Raw genomic sequence first — 13,809 nt, forward strand, 5'->3', positions numbered from 1 at the left:
TATATATATATATATATATATTACACACACACACACACACACACTCTTGTGTAACTCTTCTGCCTGCTCCCTCTTGGGGAACCAGACAGACGTTCACATGTTGTTCACAGTGATGTGATGTTCACATCACTGTAACTTTTGTTTGATATGCTTAAGTTCTGCTTTGCGAATCTCGTTTTCACTTGAGGCCGTCATTGTTCCAAAATGGTTTCATTGTAACCATAGACATCTGTGTAAACAACAATAAACGAGTGGTTAAACTTTAAACAAGGTACTCGCTGGTGTTTCCCTAAAAATCATTGACGCTACATTTTGCAAGCGTGTTCCTGACAACATGAATTTAAAGACACATTGGTTGCTTGAGAAAATCAAGAATCATATTAGTTCTTTTTTTCAAGAGCTATTTTTCTGACATTAAAATAAAACTCATGTAATTCTTTCATGGCTTTTAGTTTGTTATGTCTGGTCACCCCTTACATAAACATTCTGGAGACGCCCCTTGTGGATGACGTGTTTACAGGTCAACAAACTTGCAAAAATCCAGAGATAAGCACTCTTTTTTTTGGTTTATTTTATGAGCAGAGTGGGAGCTATACATTGACCCTCCACTATATTAATGATTCAAGAGAGAATTGCAGGAGTGTCTCTTTCCCTTGTGATCATCGTCAAGTTTCCACCACGGTGTAGTTTCCATAGTACAGTAGAGGATACAGGGCTCCCACGGGAGGGGATATGTAGAGGGGGTGGTCTGTTGATTACCAACAGATGGCGCATCACTAAAAATCGACCGTATTGAAAATCAAACGAGCACCTGAGCAATAAATAGATGTCTTTCTATTGGCCCCCAACGGGATCCCATATGACCTACCGACCTGATTGTCCCGCGGAGTCAGCAGCTGGTTCACGCGTGTCAGAGGCACACGACCCCTGTCACTGCTCTCATCAGCACCACCCTCATTACCCATCACGCTGCTGCATCAAATGCACCTAAACACAGCCGGAACACAGGAAGTCTGATATTCTCCCTCACAATTAATGCTGGACAGATCAGCAGGAAGATCTGGTCTGATAAGAATTGTATTTATTTTAACTATCAGCATCCTACTGTAAATAAGTAGGCACGTGTCAATTAAATTCTTGTCTTTTTAAAATGCTATCTAATGCAGGAAATTCGTCAAAAAAGAATGTGATTTTAAAAGCATGCCTTTAACTTCCGAACAGCACCGGAAATCAGCTCCTGCATCCTCTCGTTACCTTGACAACTGTCCAGCCTCGCAGCCTCCTCTCCCTCAGGACGACTGGGGAGTGACGCAGGGCAGACGGAAAAAACTGGGTCTTGAAGGGAAGCAGGGCGGCGGGGATGCTGGGAAGACTTTAGCTTGTATTTATTTCTCCGGTTTCAAGTCGGATGCACGGCCTGGCTCTGCGCCCAGAGGACATGACGGTTACCTGCGTGCAGGCTTTTCCTGTGACTGACCAGTAGGAAACCATCGCCTCATCCATCCTTGGGGCGGATCACTTTGGATACATTCCCAGGTAGGCTTCAGCAAATACCTTGATGCTTAATTTATTGCGGGAGAGCCTCGTTAAACGTATTTAATATGATTCAAACGAGTGATTTAACCTGTGCATATTTCAGCTGTAATCTAGCTGCAGGCTGATTTTCTTTGCTGTAGCAGTCACGATCTCTTACTATGTTCATTTCTCTAAAAAAAAAACCCTGAAATTATTAATCATCACCATCTAATTAATAAAAACCCGACTTTATTCTCTTTTAGGTGGCGGTGATTCCCGTTTATGCACATGGGAAACTAGTCCAATCATTTATTTTTCTCACCGAACGAACACCAAGTTCTGTGTCAGTAGGTGGGATTTTTATTATTTTTTAATTTTTTTATTTTTGGACCTACTTCTCTCTACGTCATTTCAACAAACCTCCACCATGAATTACTTGCGTCGACGTCTCTCGGATAGTAATTTCATGTCCAATCTGCCCAATGGCTACATGACCGACCTCCAACGCCCCGACCCGCCGCAGCAAAGCCCCGCAGTGTCGCCCGGGCCGGCGGAGAGGCGCCAGCCCGCCGCTCAGCCGCAGCCTGCAGGAGGAGGCTCCGGTTTCTTCTCCTCCATATCCAATGCTGTCAAGCAGACCACCGCCGCTGCGGCAGCAACCCTATCCGAGGCGGCGGATCGGGCTGGCGTCTCCAGCCACGGCAAGATCCTCCTGGTGATCGACGACCAGCAGACCGACTGGTAAGAGAGCGGCGCGCGTCAGCGGCCCGTCTAGACACAGAATGTGTGCCAGCCCACCGTGGGCTGCAGTGGTACAAGATCTGGAAGGTCATATGATTCAGGTGATGCCGAGAGGCTCTCCACGTGAAGCTGCCAGACGGCTTCGTGCTTAGATGGGGAGGATGCTCCTGTGCTTGTGACATGGCAAAGATGAACCTTGCATGCAAAAAAAGGGGGGAGAGAAATAAAATAACATAAAAAGAAAGAAAGAAAACCCTGCATCTGCATCATGTAACATAGCCAGGTTGCAGTCGGTCGTTGATTGGTGTGAAAGTTATACTACACTGAAAAAGCACTGACACCCCCAACCCTTGAATCTTTTCTTGATTTGTCAAATCACAACCACAATGTTCATTGCATTTTTTTATTTATGGATGATTGTGAAATGAAATAGAACGAATAGAATACATCGTTTTTTAATATGTATATACTTTTTTGTTCTCAGAGGTTTGTTAGATAGACCACATAGACCAAAAAAAAAAACACGTCATGCCTAATTTAGTTGTAACAACGTTTATAAAACAATATCCGTTTTTCCAATTGTCGTTTGGGGAAAAAAATGACAAGAATACAAAAACATGAGCGTCCACCTAAACGCAACCTAACATTAATCAGAAGCATTTCCAAAAGGCCCATGCTAACTCTGGAGGAGCTGCAGAGATCCACAGCTCAGACGGGAGAATCTTTTGAGTGGACAACTATGGCTCATTAACTCCCCAAACGTGACCTTTACGGATGAGCGGCAGGAACAGAGTAAAGCCTGAAGAAGTTCAACGTATAGAGTTTGACACAAAGCGTGAAAGAACACGGGAAGCATCGTAGAAGAATGTGCTCTGGTTAGAAGAAATCAAGCCTCAGAACCTTGCAGTTGCAGTTGCTCAGATCAAAGTATTTGAAAATGTTATATTGGACAAGACAAGACCTCAAACTAAATTTTCATAGACACTCCAATCTTACTCAGTTTGATTTACTTTACAAAGAACACTGAGCTAAAAACATCAGCCTCCAGATGCGCAAAGCCTGGTTATAGCGACATGACACAAACATCATGTAGCTGCAATTAAAGTGAAAAGTTGTGTTATAAAAAAAATAAAAAAAATTCTCCCATATCTTTTACATTTCTAGTTTCTAAAAACCATGTATTGTTTTCCTTCAATGTCACAAGTATGCACTATTTAAATAAAATCCCAGTAATATCCAATTAAGTTTGTGACAAAGTGTGTGAAGGTTTGCGCAGCAAGTTTTCAAAAAGCAATAACTAAGCAGACAAAAATGACTCACTATCATATGCAAATCTCAGCGTCGCAAAAAAAAAATTAAGTTGTGCTTTCAGATTTAATTTGAAGTGTCAGCAGCCTGAATGTGTCAAAGACGAGACTGTTCCCAGTTTCAAAATGTCCTGCTTGAGCTGGAGGGGAAAAAAAAAGAAAAGAAAAGAAAAGAAAAAAAGCTTGAACTGTTTTTCATTTTGTTCCCAAACATAAACAAACACATCGATTCACCTCCTTGTTTCACATTCAACAGGGTGAAGGTTTTCAGAGGACGAAAGATTCACGGTGAATTTGACATCAAAGTAGAACAGGTAGGTCTTAAACCCAACTGTTAAGTGTTATTTCCGCAGCAGGAGAGTGAATTTACAAAACGAAAGTTTGATCGAGGGCAAAGAAATCGTCCAAGCAGTTCACCTGATGCAGTCTTCAGTGAGAGCGATGTTGCATGCCTTTTCTTTTTTTTTTTCATGAGATTGTAGCGTGTTTTGCTTGCCAATGGACAACACTGCCTTCGATCTTCTTATAACAGAAATAAGCCTCCTAGCGTACAGTTTATTTTTCTTGGCAGAAAAAAAAAAAAGCAGTGGCATTATTAATGAGCTGGCATGTTCACAGAGAGCTCCGAACAATAAATGTCTCAGGGTCCGTTTCACTATCGAGTAAGAGCTGATACTCACAGCTGCATTAATTTTCAGTGAAACACTTTCTTACTTATTAATACACTATGAAGTCATTATGAATGATCCAATACAGTACGCAAGAACCGTGCCTGTTAATGTGACCCGATGACTGACCAGGAGTAATTTAGCTAGTAGTTTTAGCAGAAACATGTTGCCCAGTGGTGTTTGTGGTTGCAGATTTAAACCGGTGGTTATTTATAGCATGCTAGGAGCAGGAATGCGCCCAGATGTTTCAAAAATCATCTTCTCTGCCTCAGGCACTTTTATCCGTGTGTATTTTGGTCCCTTTAACTCTCGGCTGTGACTTAAAGTGTCTTGCAAAATTATTTATACCCCTGAACTTTTGACATTTTGTTATGCTGCAAACTTTGTTTTATTTCAATTGGATTTGAGCTGATAGACCTGTAATAATAATGATTTTTGTGTTGTTCTATCACAGAGTAATGTGACAAAATGAACTTAGTATTAATCTTGCAGCATGTCAGATGGGTAAATCAATCTCTTCCGAAACAAATAGCTTATAAGAAGTCTTCCTGGCTGATGGATTAACTATTATTTATGCTCATGCACCCTCACAGTTAATGCAATTTTTATACGTTTGAAAAGGGTTTGAATTTGATGTTGTTCTTCCCAGGCAGAGTTCTCAGAGATCAACCTAGTGGCCAACGCCAGCGGCACCTATAACGTCAACATGGACGCCATCAGGAATGGGCATAAGGTTACTAAGTAAGTCCTGTTTTTAGTTTGGAGTTCCTGCTGCAAAGTTTAGGTTCTCACAATTCCGTTCAATGTTTCCCTCGTGCCCTCTGTGCCAGATCCTTCAGGCCAGACTTTGTGCTGATCAGGCAGCACGCCTTCAGCATGGACAGGAACGGAGACCATCGCAACATGGTGATCGGACTGCAGTACGCTGGACTGCCAAGCGTTAACACCCTGCACTCTGTCTATAACTTCTGTGACAAACCGTGGGTGGTAAGTAGTCCTTACGGACTCTGTTCGGTCCACGGCGAGCAGCTTCCAGATGTACAGACAATCGGAGTGGCATCTCAAGGTTAAATTCTCCCTCAGTTTGCTCAGATGTCAAGACTCCACAAGCAGCTGGGCCCGGAGGAGTTCCCACTGATCGAGCAGGTTTACTATCCAAATCACAAGGAAATGGTGAGTTCCTTGAAATCTCCTCTTTGCCACTTCCGGAGGCGTCAGATGTCCAGCTGTAATTCATGATTTATTTCACATAGCAGCTAAAGCCATTCTGACTTTTCTTTCGTGAGCTTATATCTGTTTGGGTTTTTTGTTTGCCGTGGCAGAGTTTTCTGATTATTGGGCTGCCGAGTCAGTGTCGGGAACATTGAGGTTGTTGCTGCAGAGCAGTCATCTACACCCCTGCAGTCTCAGGCTGACAGAACTGGGCTGGCTTTCAAGTCTTCAGAATGACTGTGTGTCTTCTCTGTTGGATTAAGCGATTGATGTTTTAATCATTAGAAACGATATGTTACAAAAACACGGGTTTTCTTCAGCAATTTTCGTAATGAAGGTATCCTCGGCCGGGATTTTTATGCACAACCATCTCTCACGTTCACAGAAAACAATCTGAAAAAGTGAGAACATCTGGCGAGCGGGAGCCGAGTGGATGAAAATGTCTTGTTGATGGCACAAGTTAGGAGAGAATGACGGGACTGGCTGAGATGACACAAAGGGCACGTTTAGCTCATTACAATCAAGATATGTGGAAAACCAACATACCTTGACGAACCTTGAAGCAGAAAGACCACAGCAGCAGAAGATTAGCTAACAACAGGAAGCGAAAAGGCCCAAGAAAGCTAGAGAATGTCAGATTGGAAAAATGTCGCCTGATCGAACCAGTCTTAATTTTAGGCTAACGACCTGAAAGCATGGATCCACTCTTCTTTCTATCGACTGCTGATGGTGGTGCTGTCATGGCAACGGGATTGTTTTTCCTTTTGGATCTTTAGGACAAATTGAGCATCACTTAGGTAAATAAAGAGAACTGGTGGAGCTTTGTGGGTGGGGTTGCTTTTGTGGGGTGGAAGCTCGGCTGGAGACTGAAGCTCCAAGGAGGATCTTTGTGGAAATAGGCGGCGCGTTATGTGAGCGAGCGTCAAAGGTACCTATGAATGGTTGCCACGGAAGTTTTAAGATTTCTCAAATGTGCATGAATAAGTCAAAACAATAGTCTGGGTTTGATGAAGGAATAACATCATAACATGATCTAAAGCTCAAAAAAGGGGATTTTACATAACACTCCGTAATTACCAGGATAATACTTTGTTTTTTTCTAACCAGTTTCTTCAAATGCCATCAGTTTTGGATTTAGGATCAAATGGTGTGGTAGTTCATAATATAATGTTGTTTTTTTTGTTTTCTTTTTACAGATCAGCGCCCCTAAGTACCCTGTTGTCGTAAAGATGGGCCATGCTCACTCAGGAATGGGAAAGGTAGGGATGGAATGATCAGCCCTTTATGTTATGTAGAACACATCGCATATGGGACTAACGAATACTAACAAATGCGTGTTTTCACACCTGCCGACTAGGTGAAAGTGGACAATCAGTATGACTTTCAAGATATCGCCAGTGTTGTGGCGCTGACCAAGACCTACGCCACTTCCGAGCCTTTCATTGACGCAAAGTATGACGTCCGCATCCAGAAGATTGGCAACAACTACAAGGCTTACATGTGAGTCAGTTCGCTGTGTTTGTGTTTTTCGAATGTCACGTTTCACTCTCACTCACCTCACTGGAAGTGCGTCATAAACTGCGTTTTTTTTTTTTTTTTTTTTACCAGGAGAACCTCCATTTCTGGAAACTGGAAAACTAACACGGGCTCTTCTATGCTGGAGCAGGTGGCCATGTCAGACAAGTAAGAAGACGTGATTGAACGCTACTAAAATCCAAACGGCATGTCTCGCAGGATAACTGAATTCATACTGACCACATGGTTGCAGGTACAAATTGTGGGTGGATTCATGCGCAGACATCTTTGGCGGGTTAGACATCTGTGCTGTGGAGGCTCTACACGGTAAAGATGGCAAAGACTACATTATCGAGGTACTTTGCTGCAGTGCGAGCATGCTGATGTTTGCCTACCTTTATGTGGGTGTTTCTTACAATTTGAAACATTATGCTTCATTTTAGGTTGACGACTGTTCGATGCCACTGATTGGGGACCAGCAGGATGAGGATCGAGTTCAGATTGCAGAACTTGTGGTTTCTAAGATGCAAGAGACTGTTCCACGTACTCCCAGTTCTTCCTCGGTACGCGCGGCAGCGGGACAGCCGGCACAGGTGCTTACACTGCGTGCACAATACGCTTATGCTAGCAAAGAAAAAAAACAAAAAAACACTCTTTTGTTCTCCATCTTTCTTTGTAATTGCAACTCCTGTCACAATATGTTTCTGCTTTGCTTTTTCTTGAAATGAAGGAAAAGGTGTGAAGGTCTGTGTTTGACTAAAGTAGTGCTCATCCTCTCCAATTTACAGTGTTTTACTCTTTATGTGAAAATAGATACAATTTATATTTAAAGTAGAAAACTGATAAGAGTGGTCATGTAATATGAAGATGTTGTTCATACTTAATAAATAACAGTTCAGTAGTTAGCGTTGTTACAATTACCTCCAACTTTAATCTTTTATAAGGACGTTTCCACCTGCATAATTTGTACACATTGTGGCAGATGCGACATTTTCTGAGCCATCTGTTTGTTTTGCAGAAAGCAGTTTCTCCTCAGCCTGTCTCACAGCCAAGAGTGCCACAGGCTCAACAGCGCCCCTCCCCTCAGGGTACGTTATCCTGATCTTTGGTATTTACTGAAAAAGCCAAAACCAAAGTAATATCACGGCGTACGAATATGAGCGGTGCCCTATTTTACCTCCTGCAGGTGGTCCTCAACAAAGTCCTCCGACCCAGCAGCGGCCCCAGCCTCAGGGCCAGCCTCCCGCACCAGCTCAGCAGTCTGCTGCCAGCCCGGGTACCGCTGAGCCCGCTTCTCAGGCCAAGCCCAGCCAGGGCCCCTCAACCCAAACCCGAGCCCCAGGCCAGGGCGCTCCTCAGCGAAGCCAGGGAGGTTCCCCTCAAACTCAGAGGCAGCAGTCCGTCTCCCAGCAGCAGAAACCTTCTGCCGGTCAGAAACCTCCCAGTGGGCAGCAGCAGCAGAAACCGGCCCCACTCCCTAGACAACAGTCACAGGGAGGATCACAGAAGGTCCAGCCAACCCGTCCCGGGCCTCCAACCACCCAGCAGCCGAGACCCGCTGCCCAGGGTCAGGGTGGCCCGGGGGGACGTCCCCCTCTGCAGCAAAAGCCCCAGCCCCCACAGAAGCCCAGTCAGGACAGCCCGGCTATGGGCGGCACTCCACAACTAAAGTAAGTAACCGTTCACCAGAACAGAACAGCGAACTGGATCAGTACCATCTCATTTGTACTTTTCGAGCCTCAGAACTGACATCCACAGAATGTCTATTCTTACCTTTTTTTTTTCTTTTTGCCTGCACTGAGGCATGCATGCCACATGTAAAACAACATAAATTAAAAAAAATAAAAATCTGCTCACACAGAGGCTATCCGCTTGAATGTGCATGCTGTATCGATTCCTACATTGGTCATTTAGTTTTACAAAACAGAAACATGTCAGATTGTCTGGTGAGGTTGTGAAACATTAAAGCGACAGGCAGCTTTTAGCAAACGGGAATTCAGGTGACACAAGTATTAAAATCCTTGTTCTGAAGCAACTTTCTCAGGGACACATTTAAACACCAAATTACAGGTAATAACTTAATAAATGGTTGGTAAAGACTTCTGTTGACACAACGGGGGTACTTATAAAAGTCTAATCCTTTATTTGTTGAATTGCATATCTGAGCACATGAGAAAATAGACATAAAAAAAGGAAAAAATGTCAACCCTATCTTGAAATGAATGAAGCTAAGAACAGTTTCTATCTTCTGTAGGAGTGGTCAACCTGCAGAATTCACTGAAGTGAGAACCTTTCCCACTGCTACTTTTAAAGGTCAAATGTGCTAATACTAGGACAGAGGTGTTCACCTGGAAGTTGGCTAAGATGATACCAACAAGCTGGCAGGTTAATGGATAACGTTTTATGTTTCAAATTACACTGGTTGTGAATTTTGTATTAAGAGAAACACAATTTGTAGAATAGAAACCATATCCACATTACTAAATATGATGGTGGCTAAACATGATGGTTGTATCATAGTTTGGATCTCCTGTGTTTTATCGGACGCAGGGCAAGATGTTTTAATTATTGAAGCTTTCTGAAATAAATCTTATGCAAAATAAATAAAAAAAGGTCGATTTTGCAACAAAGCAAGAATGCAAAAGTCACAAACAGCTCGTGACAAATGTATGCGGAATATTTCTGGTTTTGAAATAACCACCAACACCGCACCAGATTGTCAAAAAAGGTCTAAAAGCAAAAGCTGACCATTACTCACAGATACAACTACACCGTACGAGTTTCTTTCCGTTCTTTAGCCGGCAATTTTCTGATGCCCCCTTTTTTATTTGGCTTCTGTTCATTTGTATTTTGACAAAATATTTTCACAATCAATCCCAGACAAAACACACACCAATGTGCATCCAAACAACGTCATTCACTATTCATATCATGTCAATGCTGACTTGAAATGATAAGGTAATTCTGAATGACCCCGGAGAAGGAATGACCCTTTTTCATCTTTTAATGAGTCTTTCCTCCTTTCTCTCTCTCTCTCTCTCTCTCTCTCTTTCTCTGTCTCTTTGCCTTGCTCCAGTCTTTTCATTCCATTGGTTTGCTGCATGACTTTAATAGCCTTTCCTTCTCCTCTATTGCCATTTCCCTCTCTTTATAGCAAATCCCAGTCTCTTACCAATACCTTCAACATTCCAGAAACCCCAGCGCCCCGAGCCAGCCTTAGCCAGGACGAGGTGAAGGCTGAAACCATACGCAATCTACGCAAATCTTTTGCCAGTCTCTTCTCAGACTGAGCTGGCATCAGATCCTCCCATCCCTCTTTCTTCTCCTCCAGCTGAGAGAAAAACAGACAGGCAAACTGATGGACAGACACCCCTTCTACACCCCACTCCGGAAACGAGCAAGGACCAACAGAATCTCCAATTTATGAGTGTGATATGAAAGTGTACACACTTGACACCCACTGCCCAAACAGTTAATATCTATTAAAGTGGACAAAAAGGTAGAATATAGAGTCAGATGATGTGATGTTTCAGACATTTCTCTCCTTGCTTAAAGCTTAACCGGGTCATCATGGCAAACCTCACAAAAGCCTATATATGTGCATGCGACAGCCATTAACTAAAATCAGAAACAAAGCAGCACAATACTGCTTCCTCTTGTTTGTTGGTGCTGTAAATCCGTTGTGGTATTTGTGGTCAAAAAAACTGAAGGACTGTACAATTGTTATTGGGATGAGGAAAATAGTATAAAACAATTTCCTATTCCTTTGTAAAATCTTGATCTAGTGACAATTACCGCAAGTTATACTAAAATAAAAGTGAAAAAAGAAATACACTCCATTTTCTTGAAAAGATATGTTAGGAATTTTTTTTTTTGGAAACAAAATCGAATACAGGAAATGGGTTGTAAACCTTCTTGTAGCAACTTTACCTAAGAGCAAATTCACTAATGCAAAGGCAAAGAGTGTTGTGTTTTATTCCTAAGATAACAGAAGTGTTATTTGGTGTAGCATTAGAGCAGAGGAGGAGACGGAAATAAAAAAAAAGCACAGTGGAAGCTATAATCTCCACTCCTTCCTTTTCTTGTACAAGCTAGCGTTAGCTAAACAGTTCAGCTAGCTGCAGGTAATTAGGAAGTTACGATATAAAACTCCCATGAACCATTGCTTCAAAGGTTCATAAACAGCTCAAAGCAAGACAGTAAAGATCGAGATAGCACTAAAAGTATAAAAAGTCATCTCAGCTAAATACTAAACCAAAATTGCTAACAAATAACAACTGAATCCTAATGAAATTAAAACAAGCTCTCATTCAGAGAAAATGTAAATGAGACAAAATAGTTTCTTCATATTTGTTCTGTATCTTGACAGAATGTATTTTCTGTCAGATGGGAGCAGCTAAAAGTCTCAATATGGAGTGAGAAGGATCCCACACGAAGGGATATGAAGTTAATGGCCACTAGATCACAAACATTTTTCATCTTCCTGTTCCTGTCCTCTAAAGCATTTTTGATGAAATGGCAGAGAGTGACCCGAGTTTTCTCCCGATGTTTGAAGCGTAAAGTAGCACCAAGCTCTCAATTTTACATCTGTTGCTCCCCACTTTTCACATTTTTGCAACTGTAATAATCAATATTTTACTTCATTTTTGAAGCAGCTTAATATATATATTTTTTTGTTTTTCTGCTTTAAATAATATGTATTACCATTTCATAGCTTGGTATACTTTTTCCATTAACAGGGTGCTGCTATATATGAAACTATGGTATTTTCATCAAAGTTATCATGTCATGAAAACCTTAAAGAAACCAATGCTTAGCTGGGATATTGTTAATGATAAGCATTACTAATAAGTCATTTAAACAGTGATGTACTGACAATACAAATAGCATCAGCAACAAATATGTTATTTTATCTCTTGCTGTTATGTTATTTTACATTATGATACTCTTAAAGCATGAGTACACGCTAAACATGAACCGTTTTGCTATTTGCTTTGATTGGGAGGAAGGCTTTGAGATTTCACACATCCTGATTTGTGAACCCCAGTGGGGTACCGACCCCCATCTTGGGGATCCTGTGCCTCTGACAAAACACATTCCTATAACCCACTCAAAAGTTGTTATCCACGTTAATATCAGCAGCTGAATTTTAGTCCCAATAATCAGCATATAGCAAAATGCTGTTGATTAAAAAAATATTTTTTTTTTTGGATCTCTTGAGGGCTACGGCAGAAATGAAAATAGATTGGTTATCTCAATATCGTCGGAATTTGACTCGAAAGGTGCAAAACCCCACCACCACCTGCCTCGATAATTTTTGTACAGTCCACTTCCACAGCTCCCCGCAGTGTTAGCAGACGCTCTAGATGTGTTCGAGCCGTTTCGACTGCTCACGGTGATGTCGTAGCTGCATGTCAATAGGAGGCAACTGTTGCGGTTTCCAGCATCTCACTTCGGCGCTTGTAACTGTGTCGTCACATGTAGTGGATTAGTCAGTAAAGTAGCTTCGTAGGTGTCGTGGGTATGTCGTCACTCCCGCTTTCCTTCCATTAATTTTCGCTGCACATGAATGAAACGCTCTTCACCTTAAGAAGGAAAATAAAAATAAATAAATAAGTAAATTACAAAAGAAAGCACGCCTTAGACAGACAAGAACGTCAGATCAAATGGAGCTGTCTCAGGGATGTCCACTTGATTGTGACACTCGGGCGTGGCTGAGGTTCTTCCATTTTCAGGCACAATGTGGCTGTTTACAGACGATGAGGGACATGCATGCCTTTTTTTTTTTTTTTTTACTTTTTTTTTCATTTGCCGTGACGTGAAATGTTTTGTTGTTTAAGATACTTTTGCACAGATATTCAGCAAAAATCTTACTTGAAAACAATGTCATACACAAATGTGTGAAGTTTGCATTTTCAGGTTTATTTGATGGGGCACTTGATGGAGCGACAGCTCACTTATTCTCGCTCTCAGAGGTGGTGCTGAGCTGCAGAGGGGAGCAGCACGGACCGGGAGTTAGAAAACGGTCAACAGGTTTTACAATGACTTTCAAAGGGAGAGGGGGTGGTTGCATTGCACTCCAAACCTGAGTCTGTTTTATGAATCTCAACATCTACTTCCAACACTGCTTCCTATTCTTTTCACTGGGACATACCCTTATACTCAGCCAAGGAATGTTATTGTGAGAGTCGTGTGTGCAATGATAGCAGCAAAACAATTGTAATGAAGGATCTCTGCAGAAGTCTTCTATAATCGCAGCAGAAATCCAGGTTACTAGTGGAAATCAACTCTTGTTACCAGACGCTAACCATGTCTTCCAAAGAGAGTGCATTCCATTTGAATAATCATGTAGAGCTGCAATAACCTGCTGTTCTGTTTTTTTTTTCAAAGAAGTAGAGAGTCATCACAAAATATTGATTCTGCAGATTCTCCTTCACGCTGCCTGTGCTTATTGGTCTGTTCGTGTAGCCACAGTGACTCCTTGTGCTCAACAGTGCATTAATGTGCAAATTGTCCAAACCGAATAGATGTGCTGTAAAGAGTTCTGAGCTTCTCCCCCTTGCTGCTGTTTCATGCTTGTTGATGTTAGGTGTGCTGGCGAATTGTTCAGTTTTTACGTTAAAGGTATTCAAGTGGCTCTTTTACTTATTTTTGGCATTGCCTTTGTAAAATCTATGAGGTTCCACAGTATGGGGCTTGTAATGTTATGCATTAAGTGATTCAGGGTATCATTTTAAAATTACGCAACTCACTGTCGGCGCATATTATTGTCTGATTTATCGCAAGTCTATCAGCAAAATCAGCAATGTGTAAAACCAAGCCATCGCATTTACCATGGATGGTTGTTTTTT

The 13,809-nt window shown here is 41.9% G+C and overlaps 2 protein-coding genes across 5 annotated transcripts in view; one reads left to right on the forward strand and one right to left on the reverse strand.

Moving 5' to 3' along the window:
* Window positions 1–1,340, reverse strand: part of vgll4l (vestigial like 4 like) — a 7,429-nt gene extending 6,089 nt beyond the window's left edge. Inside the window, exons 1-2 of one of the 3 annotated variants that reach the window (XM_016678250.1) lie at window positions 1,255–1,340; window positions 873–987 (exon numbers count right to left, since the gene is read on the reverse strand). In XM_016678250.1, the coding sequence (XP_016533736.1) occupies window positions 873–965 (93 nt within the window). In that variant the 5' untranslated portion in view covers window positions 966–987; window positions 1,255–1,340. Of the gene's footprint in view, window positions 1–868; window positions 1,100–1,254 lie in introns of those variants that run through there. The other 2 variants (XM_007564913.2, XM_016678253.1) reach the window with 2 other exon arrangements.
* A 103-nt stretch (window positions 1,341–1,443) lies between these two features.
* On the forward strand, window positions 1,444–13,809 carry syn1 (synapsin I). 2 transcript variants are annotated; one of them, XM_007564927.2, is made up of 14 exons: window positions 1,444–1,536; window positions 1,779–2,256; window positions 3,820–3,877; window positions 4,881–4,972; window positions 5,062–5,218; window positions 5,315–5,404; window positions 6,640–6,702; window positions 6,801–6,943; window positions 7,052–7,126; window positions 7,212–7,314; window positions 7,402–7,551; window positions 7,977–8,046; window positions 8,145–8,628; window positions 10,113–13,809. In XM_007564927.2, exons 2-14 carry the CDS (start codon window positions 1,943–1,945, stop codon window positions 10,246–10,248), a joined length of 1,935 nt encoding a protein of 644 aa, XP_007564989.1. In that variant the 5' UTR covers window positions 1,444–1,536; window positions 1,779–1,942; the 3' UTR covers window positions 10,249–13,809. The 2 variants fall into 2 exon arrangements, with proteins under 2 accessions (XP_007564989.1, XP_007564996.1); XM_007564934.2 differs by having other exon boundaries at window positions 10,151–13,809.

Source organism: Poecilia formosa, unplaced genomic scaffold (genome assembly GCF_000485575.1).
Source record: "Poecilia formosa unplaced genomic scaffold, Poecilia_formosa-5.1.2 Scaffold5, whole genome shotgun sequence".
Taxonomy (NCBI): Eukaryota; Metazoa; Chordata; class Actinopteri; order Cyprinodontiformes; family Poeciliidae; genus Poecilia; species Poecilia formosa.